Here is a 16,079-nt window from a genome sequence, read left to right as displayed (position 1 = left end):
AGAGAGAGAGAGAGAGAGAGAGAGAGAGAGAGAGAGAGAGAGAGAGAGAGAAAGCTACCTAAGGACAGGAGCAGGTTTATTTTATTTATTCATTATTGTGTTTCTTCCCTCCAGCTAGGAGAAAATATTGGAATGGTTACTCAGCAAATGTTTGCCCACAAGTTTGTTGACTCACATAAGTCACCAAACTGTCGCTTGGGGCAAACTAGGGACTCACACGGGCAACTAGGTTATGAGCTCAAGATGGGAGGAGGTAGAAGGCAAGTGTCCTGGCTTGCCGGGGACTGCAGAAGTGGCTCAGCAGTGTGTGTGTGTGTGTGTGTGTGTGTGTGTGTGTGTGTGTGTGTGTGTGTGCTGCTCTTTTAGAGGGCCTGCATTAGTAGCTCACAACCACTTGTAACTCCAGTTCTGAGAGGATCCAACACCTCTGACCTCTCCATGTACACACACACACACACACACACACACACACACACACACACATGATTAAAAACAAAATAGGTAGGAGGAGAAATGGATCAGCAGGTAAGAGCACTTACTGCTCTTACAAAGGACTTGAGTTTGGTTCCCAGCACCAGGAGGGTCACTACCATCTATAACTGCAGATGCAGAAGAACCCATGCTCTGTAGTCTCCTTAAATATCTCCATGCAAGAGACACATGTAACTCATGCAAGCGTGCACACACACACACACACACAAATAAGAAAAATAAGTCTTTTAAGATACCTTTTTTAAAAGAAGAAAAGAAAAAAAAAGAAGAAGAAGAAAAGAAGAGAGACCGGTGTCCAGAGAAACCATTAATTATGGGGAATTCAAACTGCTTGGCCATCCTGTCGGGGATCCAAGGTCAAGGAGTTGACCTCAGCAAGACAGTGTTCACCACAATGGAGAGTGTTCTAGGGTGGCAGCGTCCTTAAGCTGTGGCCCACATGTGACTGTCTGCCATTTTCAAGCATAAAGCAAAATATTGACTCTCTCACTGGTTTATTCCATTATTCAGTTGTTAGGACTTTCCACAGCTGGAAGGCGTGGTTCCAGGGCCTGGAGATTTAACGGTGAACAAGAAAGATACAATCCTTATTTGCTGAAGGTTCTACTTAAACAAGAAGAGAGAGAGAGAGAGAGAGAGAGAGAGAGAGAGAGAGAGACCTGGGTGGGGATAAGCCCTTGTAAAATACCAATGTCTCATGAGAGCTGTCAATAAACACTCTGAAGAAAAAAAGCCCAGGGCTGAGGGGATATGGATGGACACTAACTGCTATTTTAAGGCCACCAGAATTCTCTCCATGAGGCAGAATCCGAGCAGATAGGGATAAAGCGAGGGGACAGATTATAGCAGTATCTGCTGAAGTGGGTGACAAGAAACAGCAGGTCCAAAGGCTCTAGTTGGGGGTTGGGAGAGGCTGAGCTTAAGAGGACTTGTAGAGACCAGTGCCTGGTGTGGGACAAGCATGGTAGCAATGATGGGAGATGGGATACAGGGTTCACAGAAGGGCATGGTCACCCAATATAGATCACATAAGTAATTGATAAAGCTTAAAATTGTAACCAGGAGGCCTTGGCTCAGCAGGTAAAGGCTGATCGATCATGATGACTTGACTTCTATCGCTAAGAGCCAGTGGTTCTCAGCCTTCCTAATGCTATGACCCTCTGATACAGTCCCTTGTGTTGTGGTGACTTCCCAACCATAAAATTATTTTGTTGCTGCTCCATAACTGTAATTTTGCTAGTGTTAAGAATCATAATGTAGATATCTGACATGTGAGCCCTGTGAAAGGGCCATTCAACCCCCAAAGGGATCGAGATCTACAGGTTGAGAACTGCTGCCCAAGACCCATGTACTGGAAGGAGAACACCGACTCCTGGGTCTCTGGCTTGCACACAGGCACACACGCACACACGCATACACAATTAACTTTCTAATTGCCCCCAGGGCGCAGTTGGAAGAGAAAGTCCCTCTCACTCATTTATGTCAGGTCTCTTCAGGGATGGTGGCTGTCTGGCAGGAGAGCCTGAACTGCAGGGCAGGGGCGGTTTCTGAAGAAAACAGAAACCTAGGGCAAGAGCTTAGCACCAGGATAAGAACCCTGCCTTTGCCCTGATCTCACAGGTCAGGAAGGTGATCGTCTGGTCAGTGATGGAGAGCAAGTAGTGGCAGGTTCATCCCAGATCTTTGAGATTGAAACATCAGCCAATTTGGCCTGAGCTCGCTTCCAGTTCCTGCACACACACATAAATTGGGGTGAATCAAATTTTGACCCTTCTCCCCGAGTTGCCCAATGATAGGATCTGCTGCCTTAATCGGAGAACATTTGTTGTCCTAAGAGAAAAATGAGGATTTAAGCTGAGCTTGGTATAACCCTCCCATAATACTAGCTTGAGGGGGGAGGGGGCGTTGAGGCAGGAAGATTGTGAGTTCAAGGCCAGCCTGGGTTACATAGAAAGACCCTGTCTTGTCAGGTAATTAAGTGAGAGGAAAAAGAAAGTGAGTTTCTAGATAGGATGGGGATGCAGTAGGAAGAGGCTAAGGAAAGTAACAGCAGTTCTCACTGGGCTTAGCAAGCATCAGGGGTTAACCCGCCCCTTGGCTTCAGAGAATGACAATGACTAAGCTGCTTCCTAAAATATTAAAGGAACTTTCCATGAGGGCCGCTATCTCCACCTGCACTCTTATCCCCCAAACCCGTCTTTCAGTTTTCCATTGTTATTACTGGCTAGTGCCCCAACTCGCAGATCTAGATGCCTTTTATAAAGAGGGGAATGGCACAAAGTTCTGCAGAGCTTGGTCTTGGCTATGCAGGGACAATCCTGAGCCCCCTCTGTGTGCACTGCACGATGGAACCAAACTGTGAGCATCCATGCTATATTCTGCAGCCCCGGTTGCCTGGCGAGCTCACCTTCCCTTCCCTTCTCCCTAAGTGCTGGGAGTGTGGTCCTTGCTACTGTTTCCTAAATAATGGGAAAGAGAAGATAGGTGTGGAGCTCCTTTAGAAAGGCCACACGTGCCCCTGACCCTCGATCTTGTATATCTCAAAAGGCAGAGAAGGCAGCAGATGCTGATACTCGCTCCGTTCACAGCAGGCACACCTACCAGAAGAGTGGGAGCTGGGGCTATGGCACTCCAACACACACATCCCTCTTCTTAGGGAAAGATGACCCAAGTTTCCCACATTGAGGTATCTGACTGCCATTTTAAAATAGTGTGCATATATAGATTAAATAGACAGATAGATGATGTATGCATGCATACATACTACATATATACATACATACGTAGATATGTTTCACTTCCATTGAAAAGGGGATTAGCTATGAGATCCAGGGAGGTGGCTCAGTAGGTAAGAGCACTCGATGCACAAGCCACAGACCTGCATGCTGGTTCTCATCGTCCACGTAAAAACGGGATGACGTCATAGGCACCCATGATGCAGGAGACATTAGGATCTCTATGGATAACTGTCAAGCTCTGGGCTCAGTGGGAGACCCTGTGTCAAAAGGAATAGGCACACAGGAAGACAAGAGACATACTTCTCTGGCTGGTGCACGCGTGTACACAGAATTCAAATGCCAAAATGAAACCTGTCACTTTGTAAGCTTACTTTAAATTTAAACTTAAGCCGGGCGGTGGTGGCTCACACCTTTAATCCCAGCACTTGGGAGGCAGAGGCAGGCGGATTTCTGAGTTCGAGGCCAGCCTGGTCTACAGAGTAAGTTCCAGGACAGCCAGAGCTACACAGAGAAACCCTGTCTTGAAAACAAAAAATTTTTAAATTTATAAGTAAGTAAGTAAACGATGATGCTGGAGCTGACACAGACATTGTCCTGCACAGGAGTGGTTTGGGAGCAGGGGCAAGAGGGGCAGGGAGACCCAGGCCTTAAAAGGACCTTAGAATCCTTTTAAGTCAGAACATACACAGCAGATGTGGTTGAGAGAATGGCCCAGCAGACAGTGAGTGTTCCCCAAAGTTAATTGGCTTCAGCTCTCAGTGAGTAGTGTCTAAAAGCTATCATTGCTAAGAGTATAACTGTGAGTGTTAGTTGTTGTTGTTGGGCTTTTGTTTGTTTTGTGGTGCCAGGGACTAGACGCAAGGCCTCTTATGTGGTAAGCAAGTGCTTTGTCACTGAGCTAGGGCCACAATCCCTTTTAAAGTTTTAGGATGGAGGACAGTGAGATGGCTCAGTGGTTAAAGATGCTTGCAGCCAAGCTCAGTGACCTGAGTTTGATCCTTGGGATCCATCATGGTAAGAGAGAAGCAATTTCTGCAGGCTATTCTCAACCTTCACATATATACCATGTATAAATACACAAGGAATAATAATAAATATAATGGCTTTTGAAACAGGATCTTGATATAAATACAGTCTGTAGCCCAGGCAAGCCTTGAATTCACTCCCTTCCTGCTTCACCCTTCTAAGAAGATGCAATCACCACTAAACTGTGTAGTGCCTTACAAGGAACTCTGATCATTTGTTTCATTGGGCTGGAAATCCAACCCAGGGCCTTGTGCACGCTAAATCAATGTTCTCACCACTAAGCCACACCCAGAAGGACGATCCAGAAATGCCAGCTAACAAATAAATGTGGGTGAACGGTGCGCAAAACCCCCCAGATTTGAATCTTGATTTTTGCTTATATCGCAGCCAGCAGTAGTTATCAAAGTAGATGCAAGAGCAGGTGACAGCTAGCCACGCTGCCCTGAGTCAGGAAACAGAGAATGCTTGTGATTGGCTCAGTTTACTTCTTTTTTATTCAGTACAGGATCCCAGCCTATGGAATGGCACTGTCCATATTTAGGGTGCCTAAATTTCCTCGCTTCAATTAACCTAATCTAGACAGTCCTTTACAGACATGCCAAAAGACGTGTCTCTTCAGTGATTTTAGAATCCCCTCAAGTTGACTGTCAGTTTTAGTCATCACACACAGGCAGGATATATTCTCAAGATAGGAAACAGGGCTGGAATTGAAGAATCGTTAGGGATGCTTGTGTCACGAGGCAGCCTAGGGCCAGCGAGAGATGGACATGAGCCAGCCTGTCATCACGTTGTCCTCATGGTGTTCCTGCCTCCCCTGCAAGGCCCTGGACTGCCGGGAACAAGATGCCCACACAGGATATAAGCAGATAGCAAATCAGAGCAAGGCCGCCAGATCCTGGGGACAAAACTCTTGTCCCTGATAAGAAAGGCACGTCTTCTCTGCCTTTTGGCAGACAAAACAGGCAGCAGTTGAGGACTAGGAGTCATGGAATAGTCACAGGCTAGGTGACAAGTATATAGCTGTTCACACCCAAAGGGACTGAGTAGACGTGTGTCCCTGTGCTGTCTCTCTGAATGTGAGCGTCTATGACTCTCTGCCATGCAGGATACCTTTCAATCCTGTACGTTCTTTCTCAGACGCCAAACAACCTCTGAGGGCACTCAGAGACCCACCCACTCCTGTGTGCATACAGGTGAAGACCCTTGACTCTGAAACTCAGAAAGGGCATGTGGCTTGCCGTTGACACAGACACCAGTGCTTCTGGGACAGGATCTGCAGGTGCAGTTGTAAGGCTGGAAGATCTGAGTCCTGAATAAGACCGGGACATGCAGGAAGGGTCCTGGCTCCTGGATGCTCACTGGGTACTTCATGTTCTTCTCCACAGGAAGCAGTGTCTCATCGCCCAGAAGAAGGCCAGCTGGCCAGAATCCAGAATGTTATCCTGGAGCTTCCCCCACCCCATTATAGGTAAGAAACGCTCAGACTCCGTGTGGTAAAACATCCAGGAGGCAGGGACATATGGATGGTGGCTTTCCTGGAGGCGTTTTGGAAATTAATGAGCAGTCAGTGTTATCAGGATGAGCGGGTGTCCAACCAGGGATGTTGGTAGCCGAGGACAACCTGCTTCCACTTGCAGGGTACTCATCAGAGTACCAAAGAATGTCATCACAGTCACACAAGCCAGCCTCACAGTGATAGCTTTGGTTTATAAGCTGAATTATACTACAAAGAAGCCTTTGGAAAGCCAGGTTTCCAAACCTTAAATCTGGGGATGACTATGACTCGTGAGCATCTTAAGATTATCCCAGACATCATCCCCATCCTTTCTATTCATACAGATTATCGGGAGTGGTACTAACTTTCCCAGAGTTAGCAGAATTTGATGTGGTATTACAAAGAACATCCTAAAGTCAACAAACGTTGTGAAACAGGCCCATACAAACGTTCGTTTGTGAAACAGGTCCATTGACAAGAACCCAGTTAGCCTTTAGCTTGACAGCTATCCCTGAGAATCGAGATGAGAACCTATTTGAAGATTGTGGGAAAGTGAATTTTCCCCAGGGTGAGAAAGAAGCAAGTTGTCACTAAGAGCTCAGGGCCTGTGGCCTGTGATGCTCTGTTTCTGTCCCTGGACCTACAGTTTCATCTGACATCTTACAGTGCTGACATCTGTCCCCATCCTGAGTCAGTGGCCCTGGAGTCAAGGAAGTGGCCCTTCATCAATCTTGATCTCTCCCCAGTGTTCCTTCAAAGTTCATAAGACAGAGACTCCTTCATCCCAACTTGGGTATGACCTCCACATGGCAGACTTCACATAGGCACTGATATTTCTTACTTTTCCAAAAATTAATTGAACAAACAAACTCTTTCAGGACCTTGGAATACCTGATTCGACACCTGGCCCACATCGCCTCATTCAGCAGCAAGACCAACATGCACGCCAGGAACCTGGCCCTGGTGTGGGCCCCAAACCTCCTCAGGTAACTACCACCCCATGGGCTCAGAGCAGCAAAGCCTGGGTCCTCCAGAGATAAAGCACTTGACGGCATGGCTGAGTGATCTTTTTATAGCACATACAGCTTGAAACTGCCGTTAAGGTCTTAAGCTCTTGGCCTGCTCCCTTGGAAACTCTGGTTCTAAAGACATTTGTTGGCTTTTACCCCAGTGTGGCTAAAGATATGGGTCAGTATGTTACCACTTCTTGAAAAGGCTTTTAGGGGCTCTGAAGTTCATTGTCTTTTCTTTGCTGTGGTGAGACGACAGGTGGCTATAACTTGAATCAACTGCTTCATGGAAATCACAGGCAATGACTTGATCCATGGGACACCTGAGTAAAGACAGGAGTGAATCCCATGAAGTCAAAAGAAGTCAGTTCTGTATATTGATGGGCAGTGTATATAGTCCTGTAACGTGGACCATGCAGCAGTGATCCAGTCTAGTCAGTGGGTTGGGCTTCACCACCATTGGGAGATTCTCTCTGATTGGTCGTGAAAAATTAAAGGCTCACAGGCCATCCCCACTACCTCCTGTTGTGAGGCGGACTCGCTCTGAATATGTTTCTTCCATGCAGGAGTAAGAAAATCGAAGCCACTATTTGCAATGGAGATGCGGCGTTTCTGGCAGTCCGGGTCCAGCAGGTGGTGATTGAGTTCATATTAAATCACGCTGATCAAATCTTCAACGGCGGTGCTCCAGGGGCTCTGCAGCAGGATGGTAATGGCTCCCCACCCCCTGGCACATTCCCTGCAAACTTAGCTTCCCTTATTGCCCTAACCAGAGAGCCCCCAAATAAGGGAGTATGGGAACAGAAAGCAGGGAAAGTGGGTGTCCCAGGTCAGGCTTGGCTACCCAGAGAGCCTGAGGCCAGCTGCGCTGCTACGTGAGACTCTGTCTCAAACAAGTAAGTGGGGGGAGGTTTGGTTATAATTCTGAGTATCGGATTACGTACCGACTGCCGTGTGTTGGTATCTGTGGCACTTCACTGTTCTGGTGGTACAGACTCCAGCCACCATGACAGTATTAGCTATGTATCTGTATGATGCACTGATTGGGGCCCTTGCCTGAGGATTTAGCATGTTTCTGATCAGGTGCATACATGGCCTCTCCCTGGAATGGGGGTAGGCAATGTCCCCTTTCTAGTAAGCTCTTTATCGTGTAAAGGTACGGGGCAGCATTCTTTCTCCTTAGGTTTCCCTCCGGTTTTCACTAGCGCCTTATGGTTTTAAAAGAGGCTTCTGTCTTCCCCCTTGAAGTCATTGGTGAACAAAGGCTGTATGTCTACACTCACATGTAGATCCGGAACATGCTCTATGGGACTGTTTCCTGAGTACTTTATCCTGCGCTGGATCAGGCAGGAAGCATACCTTTATTAAAAAAAAAAAAAAAATCAGAAACCTGGTCAATCAAATTGCCTCAGTGACCACTGGTTTTTCAAAGTGATTTTCCAACGTAAGTGTCTGTCACTGTTGGTCACCTAATGATGGGCTTGTGGAAACACAGATTGTTGAGCTCCTTGCCTGGACTTTCTGATCTAAACAGTCTAAAGTGTGAGTCTAAGAAGTTCCCCCTCTGCTGTCAGTGCTGTTCGTGAGAGCGCACGCAGAGAAGGTGTCCTTGTTTGCTTTCTATGGCTGTAATAAACACCGTGACCACAAGCAGCTTGAGGAGGAGAGCTTGCAGGGAAGGAACTCAAGGCGGGAACCTGCAAGCAGCAACTGCAGTAGAGACCACTGGAAGGGTGTTGTTTGTTGGCTTGGTCCTCACGGCTATCTCAGCTTGTCTTCTTGCACCCAAAAGCAACTACCTAGGGGTAGCACCATCCACGATGGACTGGGTTCTCTCATGTCAATCACCAATCAAGAAAGTGCCCCAGATACAAGGTGCCAGTATCATCTGTAATAATCAGAATGTCCTCAGGGGTGCTATCGAGGTTGCTCAGTGGATAGAAGCACTTGCTGCTCTCCCAAGAGACTGGAATTGGCTTCTAGCAGCCCACAACTGCCTGTAAGTCTAGCTCAAGGCACCTGATACCTTCCTCTGGCCTCTAAGGGCACCTGTACACGCATGGCATACACTCATACACACATATAACATACACGCGCGCACACACACACATATACATATACACACACATATACATACACACACATATACATACACACATATATATACATACACACATATACATATATACATACACACACATATACATATACACATATATCACACATATACATACACACACATATATAGATACACACATATACATATATACATACACACACATACATGCACACACATATACATACACACACATATATACATACACACATATACATATATACATACACACATACATACACACACATATACATACACACATATATCACACATATACATACACACACACATATACATACACATATACATATATACATACACATACATACATACACACACATATACATACATACACATATATACATGCACACATATACATATATACATACACACATACATATACACACACATACACACACACATATACACACACATACATATATATACATATACAATATACACACATATACAGATACATATACATACACACACATATACATACACACACATACATATATATACATATACAATACACACACATATACACACACATATACATACACACACACACATATCACTGTAGAGATGAGTGCATGAGGATCATGAGTTCAAACTTATCCTTGGTTACATAGCATATTCAAAGCCAGTCTGGGCTACATGAGACCGATCTCAAAAACAAAAACAAAACAAAAAATAAAGAAAACAAAATTTCTCCAGATGTTGCCAAACGTCCTTTGGTAGAATGAGGATATTATTGTGCCTCAAGTTTAGAACCACTGGCAGAGGGGCTGGAGAGATGGCTTAGCAGTTAAGAGCACCGACTGCTCTTCCAGAGGTCCTGAGTTCAATTCCTAGCAACCACATGGTGGCTCACAACCATCTGTAATGAGATCTAATGCCCTCTTCTGGTGTGTCTGAAGACAGCTACAGTGTACTGATATACATGAAATTAATTAATTAATTAATTAGAACCATTCCTTCATCACTGCCATCCTAAAAGGAATGCCATGGAGGAGGGACAAGTGGATACAATACAAATACTACAAGACAAGGACATACTGAGGGAAGAGCCACCTCTCTCTGAGGAAATAACACAGTATATTGATGATCTGTCCCTTCAGAGACAGAAGCCTAGGAAAAGTAGGTTCCACCCATCCATGGCCTTAGAGCCTGTGTTCCTCAGTTGTGCAGGTGAGGGGCAGCCTTCTACTTCATCTTATCTGAGTTAAGCCAAATTCTTATCTGACCAAAGTCCTTAGCAGAGTTTTCAGGATTAAAGAACCATTGCTGTAACTCTAGATCACGGTAAGTGCTCAATAAATATTTGTGGAATGAATGAATGAGTATATCAACAGTCACTCCATGGAAAGTACAGAAAGCAATGACTTCCTGGTGCCCCTCCAGGTCCTCCACCCACTATGGGCAGGAAAACTGACAGTTTCCTGTGTACAACCTCTGCCCCAGACTCCCCAAACCAAAGCTGGCATGCCGCCCCTTGCCAAGGAGTTCAAGTGGAAGGGCTGTAGACAAGAGACCTGAGTAGGCCTAGAGCTTAAATATGCTCCCAAGCCAAACTCTTTCCTTTGCTTTACAGAAAGCCGTACCATCACAAAGAGCCTGACCTTGCCAGCCTTGTCCCTGCCCATGAAGTTGGTAAGCCTGGAGGAGGCTCAGGCCCGAAGCTTGGCGACAAACCACCCTGCTAGGAAGGAAAGACGAGAGAACAGCCTGCCCGAGATCGTCCCTCCTCCCTTCCACACCGTCCTTGAGTTACCAGATAACAAGTAATTGCCATTCTTCAGAACTCTGAAGGGTTTGGGGAGGGAAGGGGGACAAAGGAGTGAGGTGTCCAGTCTCAGGGCCATGAGTGATGACAGTATGATAACCTGGGCGCAGCCCAAGTTGGGTACAAAGGAATTTTCCAGTCCCCACGATTCTCACCAGCCTCAGTAGGGATGGCTTCTTCCACTGCCCCAGACTTACTGTGAACTCTTATCTCCTACCACAGACCCAAGTGAATTATGGGTCTCTTCTTCCATGGCGTAGACAAAACAGGCCTGGAGTTTACAAATGTGAGTTGGCAATGAGGGTTTGACACCACCCCCACGAGACACTGCAAACGGCATGGAAATTAGCCTATGCCGGAACACAAGATGACAAATGGGGGCCACTCTTGTCAGAGGGTCCTTGCTGGCAGCACTTGGGAATGGCATTTCTGACTTCCTTACTTCTTCTCAGCCTACTAGACACACACACACACACACACTCCTTTCTGTGTCTGTCAGTATATACACATGTGTGTGTTCGTGTGGACATGCATGTGCAGGTCTGTAGGAGGCCATGGGGCAACTTGTTTGTTTATCAGGAGCTAACCACCTTTCAAAAAAACCAAAACATGGTCCATCCTGGGCCTGGGGCTTGTAGAATAGGCTAGGCTGGCTAATCCTATGTCTCCTAGGCACTGGGATAACATGCACATACCCCTGCTCAGCTTCTTTACATGAGATATCAATCCAACTCAGGTCTTCATGCTAAGTGGCAAGCACTTTATTGATTGAAGCATCTCCACTCGAAAACAAGTCATCATTAGTATCCTCTCTGTTTCTTCTTCCACTCCAACCTTAGTCTCTCTAGCCACCCACTTGTCCCACCATGAAAGAAGGCAGTGACTGAAGCGAGAGTCCTGACCCTTTAGAGGGTGTAGGTGAAGGTACCTTTTCATTGGATTGTGTCATGCTTTCTGTTTAGTAATTGACTCCCCCAAGACACCCCCAAGACAGCAAGCTGGTTAGAGAGGAAGATGTCTGCTCCCCTGGATAACTAGAGGAGTCCTGTGACAGTGGTGGCAAGTTTCGACTTCCCTGGGGAAAGTTCCCTGGCTGTAGTTCTGAAGAAAAGGGGTCTTTGTGTTAACATGTTTGATTACCCAGTGAATCCCCAGACAAGCTAAAGTCAGGTACAACTTGGATTTTAGAGGGAAACTTCTAGAAATATCGGAGTCATTGATGACTCTGTTTTCTAGAGCTATCAGATTGTACCCTCTTAGAACTAAACACACTGCCCCCTCTCTAAAGCCATACAGAATAAACCTCCTTCCCAGGGATGAACGGCACTTCAGAGGGACCATCTCCTGCATTGTCTCTGCTTTCAGCCACAGCGCTATACTAGCTTACTATATGCAACTCCATATGATACACATCAAGGCTAAGTCCTTAAACTATCCAGCCAAATGCAATAGAAACCAACAAGTATGCAGACGTGTCTCCAACTGATTGTAAAGACGTCCTAAAGCTGAGACCCAGACCTATAGAGAAAAGGCTCCTTGACAAAATGATGGGTTACAAGGTTTCAAACCTGAACTTGGAGCCAGAGCCTGGCTGGGTGGATCGGAAGCAGGAGTTGCCTCTGTGGTGCCCCCTGGTGGTACTAGGTTCTCATGAGCCAGCCCAGTTGCTCTATCACCAAGCCTCATCTCCATCTCCATAGCCAAGCAGCCTGGTAAAAGGCTGGGCAAGAGGCATACTGGACCTTATGCTTTTCTTTACAGTGACCACTGAGGCCAGCTGGCAAACCACAGCTTTCCTTGGCAGCACCCAAACAGACACTTTTGCTGTTTTTATCTGTTTTACTGTGTTACTTATACATGTCCTAGCCATATGGCCATGGGGCAGAAAGCACAGACCTGAGGTCTGTGGTCTGAAATGTTTAAAAAGGTCTATAGTGTGTTAAATATTAAAAAGGTCTTATGGTCTTAATCTGTTTGTTTGTTTGTTTGTTTGTTTGCTTTTTTGCTTGAGGCAGGTCCCTCTACATAGCCATGGTTGTTCTAAAACTCACTCTGTACACCAGGCTGGCCTTGAACTCAGAGATCCATCTGCCTCTGCTTCCCAAGTGCTGGAATTAAAGGCGTGGCCACCACTGCTGGCTTGATTACATCTCTTTTTTAAAAATGTTCAGCATGTGTGGAGAGGCAGGACTGCAGTGCTTCATAGACGTTCTGCCAGATTTCAGAACTGTGTGGCTTGTGGGCTCTGACCATCCTACTGACCTCTGTCCCACTGTTGGCCTCCCACCACTGCATCTGAGAGATGACAAACTTTGGCTGTAGTTCTAAAGAAAAGGGTCTTTGCGTTGATGTGTTTGATCACCCAAGGCCTCCCTCAGACAGGCTAAAGTCAGGTACAACTTGGATTTTAGAGGGAAACTTCTAGAAATACCAGAGCCCCCTCATGACTGAGACTATAGTTGTAACGCTCTCTCTCTCTCTCTCAATTTTGCAATCGCCCTCCAAACAGTGAGGCAGAGGTGATCATGAGTTCAAGCCAGCCTGGTCTACTTTTTTTTGAGACCCTGTCTCAAAACAAAACACTGCCTGGAAATGCTCCGCTAACGTGTGTGTACGACTTGGTTCTTTCAGGAGAAAGCTTTCCAGCAAATCAAAGAAGTGGAAATCAATATTTAACCTGGGACGTTCTGGATCGGACTCGAAGTCCAAGCTGAGTAGAAACGGGAGTGTGTTCGTGAGAGGCCAGAGGCTGTCGGGTGAGAATCGGCACCATGCGTGCCATGCGCTTGTGCTGTGTCCTTAGCCCAGTTGCACATTTGATCACAGCAAATTAACCAGGCCAGAAAGGAAACTTTCAGATTCACTTGAGTTTTGTTTTTTTAAGACGATGAGGAAGAAGATGATGATGATAACGGTGATAATGATGACATTTTACTTACAAACATCTACAGCATCCATAAAACCCCCTAATGCTAACATCTTTCACAACTGTTATCAAAATCAAAAATATAATTTTAATACTATTAACTAATTTGCATATCTTAAAATTCACACTTAGCCAGTTGTCCCACTAATGTCCTTTTCTGGTCTAAGCCCAAACCTGGAATTAATATTTCATTTGGTTGTCATCTATCTTCAGTCTCCTCCAAGGGGGAACCTTTCTTCAGTTTCTCTGAACACGATACTTTGGAGATTTTGTAGAACTCTATGTGGGCATGTCTGAGGTTTGCTTGTGGTTAGATTGAAGTTTATGAAGTTTTTCAATCTACAAAGGCTATGCTCTGTGTGCCTCTGGGCCATGTCCAAGGTACATGATGTCAATCCCTTATTGTCTGTGAGGTTGGTTAAGGTTACTTGGTTAAAGCACCGTGTGTCATGTAATTCAACAGCCTTTATCAGGTCTTTCCTGCACTGGTTATTTCCATAATTTTCCCAAATAGCTATTCTCTACTAGTTGGAATGCAGCTTAAGGAGAGCCTGTGCCTTCACCTTGAGAGCAGTGATCTTAAGTGGAGTTCTTCCCCACGGGTTTATTTCTGAGCAAAGAAAAGAAATTGATTAAAAGAGGAATCAAGGAAATGGAACTCTAATTTCAAATCTAATTGATGCATTCTGAATATTGGGTCAGGAAAGGAAGAACAAGAAAAACTTCTACAATGACTTATGCAAGATGTGAATGCACAAATACAAGGATCAAACAAATCTCGTTTGGATTGTCTGTCTGTCCATCTGTCTGATGTCTGTCGGTCTGTATTTTTTAAGAGCTACAAAGACACCTTTGAGGGCAGATAGGAAACTGTGGGTATGCACTGGCTACTAGGTGACGCTGAGGAATTATTACATTTTATAGCGTGTGTTTGTTCTTAGAAGGTGTATGCTACAGTTGAAGGATTTAAGATGAAGTGTCAAAGTATCAAAACTCGCTTTCAAATGATTTAAGGAAGAATAGGTATAAAACAAACAGATCAAATATGCAGAAAGACGCCAACAACTGTTGAAACTAGGTGGTGGGTTTAGAAAAGTCCATAACATTTATGAATGTTTGAAATATTCAGTTGGTGTTAGGAGGAAATGAGTCCCTATAGGGAAAATGAGAGGTAATAGCTCTAAATTCTTTATCCAGGCTAAGTGATAATTTCACAACAAGGAACAGAAAATAGAAATATGAGACACCTGAGTTGAGTTCGCCAGTTGCATGATGAAGGATGTATGGTGGACAGCAGCCACAGCAATTTTGACTATAAATAAAAATAAATCCAGTTCAGTGGCAGAGAAGGTGTTGGGTAACTTAACTGAGAGTGTCTTCATTGCCTCGTGCCCACCTCAACTCTTCTGTCCCCTTTCTGTCATTGCCATCCTAAAATGCCTTCCTTTTCTGTGGCTATTAAAGGCAGCTTTTCTCTTTGAGCATTACTGTCCCCAAAGGCAGAAGAAATGTCATCAGTGTCCTGCCTTGCATCTCAGTAGCCATCACTGGATCACAGGGCAAGGCTGATTGACCTGGGTTCTGAACCAGTCATTGGCACAGATGGAGATTAAACCTCAGAAGTGCAAGAGCCCTGGGAAGAGAGCAGAGGGGATGGGATTCTGGGTAGACCTCTGTGGACAGTTGTGGGGTAAGCACACCTTTCATAAAATGCAGAACTAGCCCGAGTGACAAGGGCAGAGTGTCAAAGGATGGCGGAAGTGTACAAACAAGAAATCAGAACTGAAGAGTGAGTACCTGACAGGAAACTGCTAGTCTGTGCTGAGAGACTGCCTACACACATCAAAGAGAGGAGTTGTTACACAATGGAAGAGGCCAGGAATAAAAAAGACAAAACCCAGGAGAGAGAACAAAGTGAATGAACAAAGCTGAAATAAATGCTATGCTTTGCTCTCGAATTAGGAAGGGTTCACTTACCCCAGGTGATTTTTCAAAAGGCTCAAATCCAAGGTGCTGGACCAAACTGTGGCTGTGGTCGTGGGGTGTCTTCTGATAGAGCAGTGTGTCTCAGAGTCACCTAGAGAGTGGCTCACAGCCACTGCAGTTTCTCCAGTCTGTGGCAAGGATTTTTAAAAGGCTCCCTAGGCAGTTCTGCCACCCAGCCAAGGTTGAAAGCCACTGGGTTAAGCTCTTAGAACCTTGGAAATAAAACCAAGCCAGACAAGACATGGTGGGATATAGGGGTAAAAATGAGAGACCCTCTGATGGCAATACACATGGCTCCTAAAGACAGTGACTGTTGCTCGAGTGTCTGTTACCCAAGTGACTGCTACCTGAGTGGCTGTTGCCTGAGTGGCTGTTGCCTGAGTGACTGTTGCCTGAGTGACTGTTGCTTAGAGTGGCTGTTGCCTGAGTGACTGTTGCCTGAGTGGCTGTTGCCTGAGTGACTGTTGGCTGAGTGACTGTTGGCTGAGTGGCTGTTGCCAGTGT

At 45.6% G+C, this 16,079-nt stretch overlaps 1 protein-coding gene across 1 annotated transcript in view; it reads left to right on the top strand.

Annotated features, from left to right (window-relative positions):
* Positions 1 to 16,079, top strand: part of Arhgap31 (Rho GTPase activating protein 31) — a 111,601-nt gene that overhangs the window by 80,810 nt on the left and 14,712 nt on the right. The window contains exons 4-8 of the mRNA XM_021185031.2: positions 5,642 to 5,724; positions 6,630 to 6,737; positions 7,328 to 7,470; positions 10,472 to 10,661; positions 13,295 to 13,419. Of these exons, the coding sequence (XP_021040690.1) occupies positions 5,642 to 5,724; positions 6,630 to 6,737; positions 7,328 to 7,470; positions 10,472 to 10,661; positions 13,295 to 13,419 (649 nt within the window). The remainder of the gene's footprint in view (positions 1 to 5,641; positions 5,725 to 6,629; positions 6,738 to 7,327; positions 7,471 to 10,471; positions 10,662 to 13,294; positions 13,420 to 16,079) is intronic.

This window comes from Mus caroli, chromosome 16, assembly GCF_900094665.2.
Source record: "Mus caroli chromosome 16, CAROLI_EIJ_v1.1, whole genome shotgun sequence".
Lineage (NCBI taxonomy): Eukaryota > Metazoa > Chordata > Mammalia > Rodentia > Muridae > Mus > Mus caroli.
This window is presented reverse-complemented; position numbering and strand designations above follow the sequence as displayed.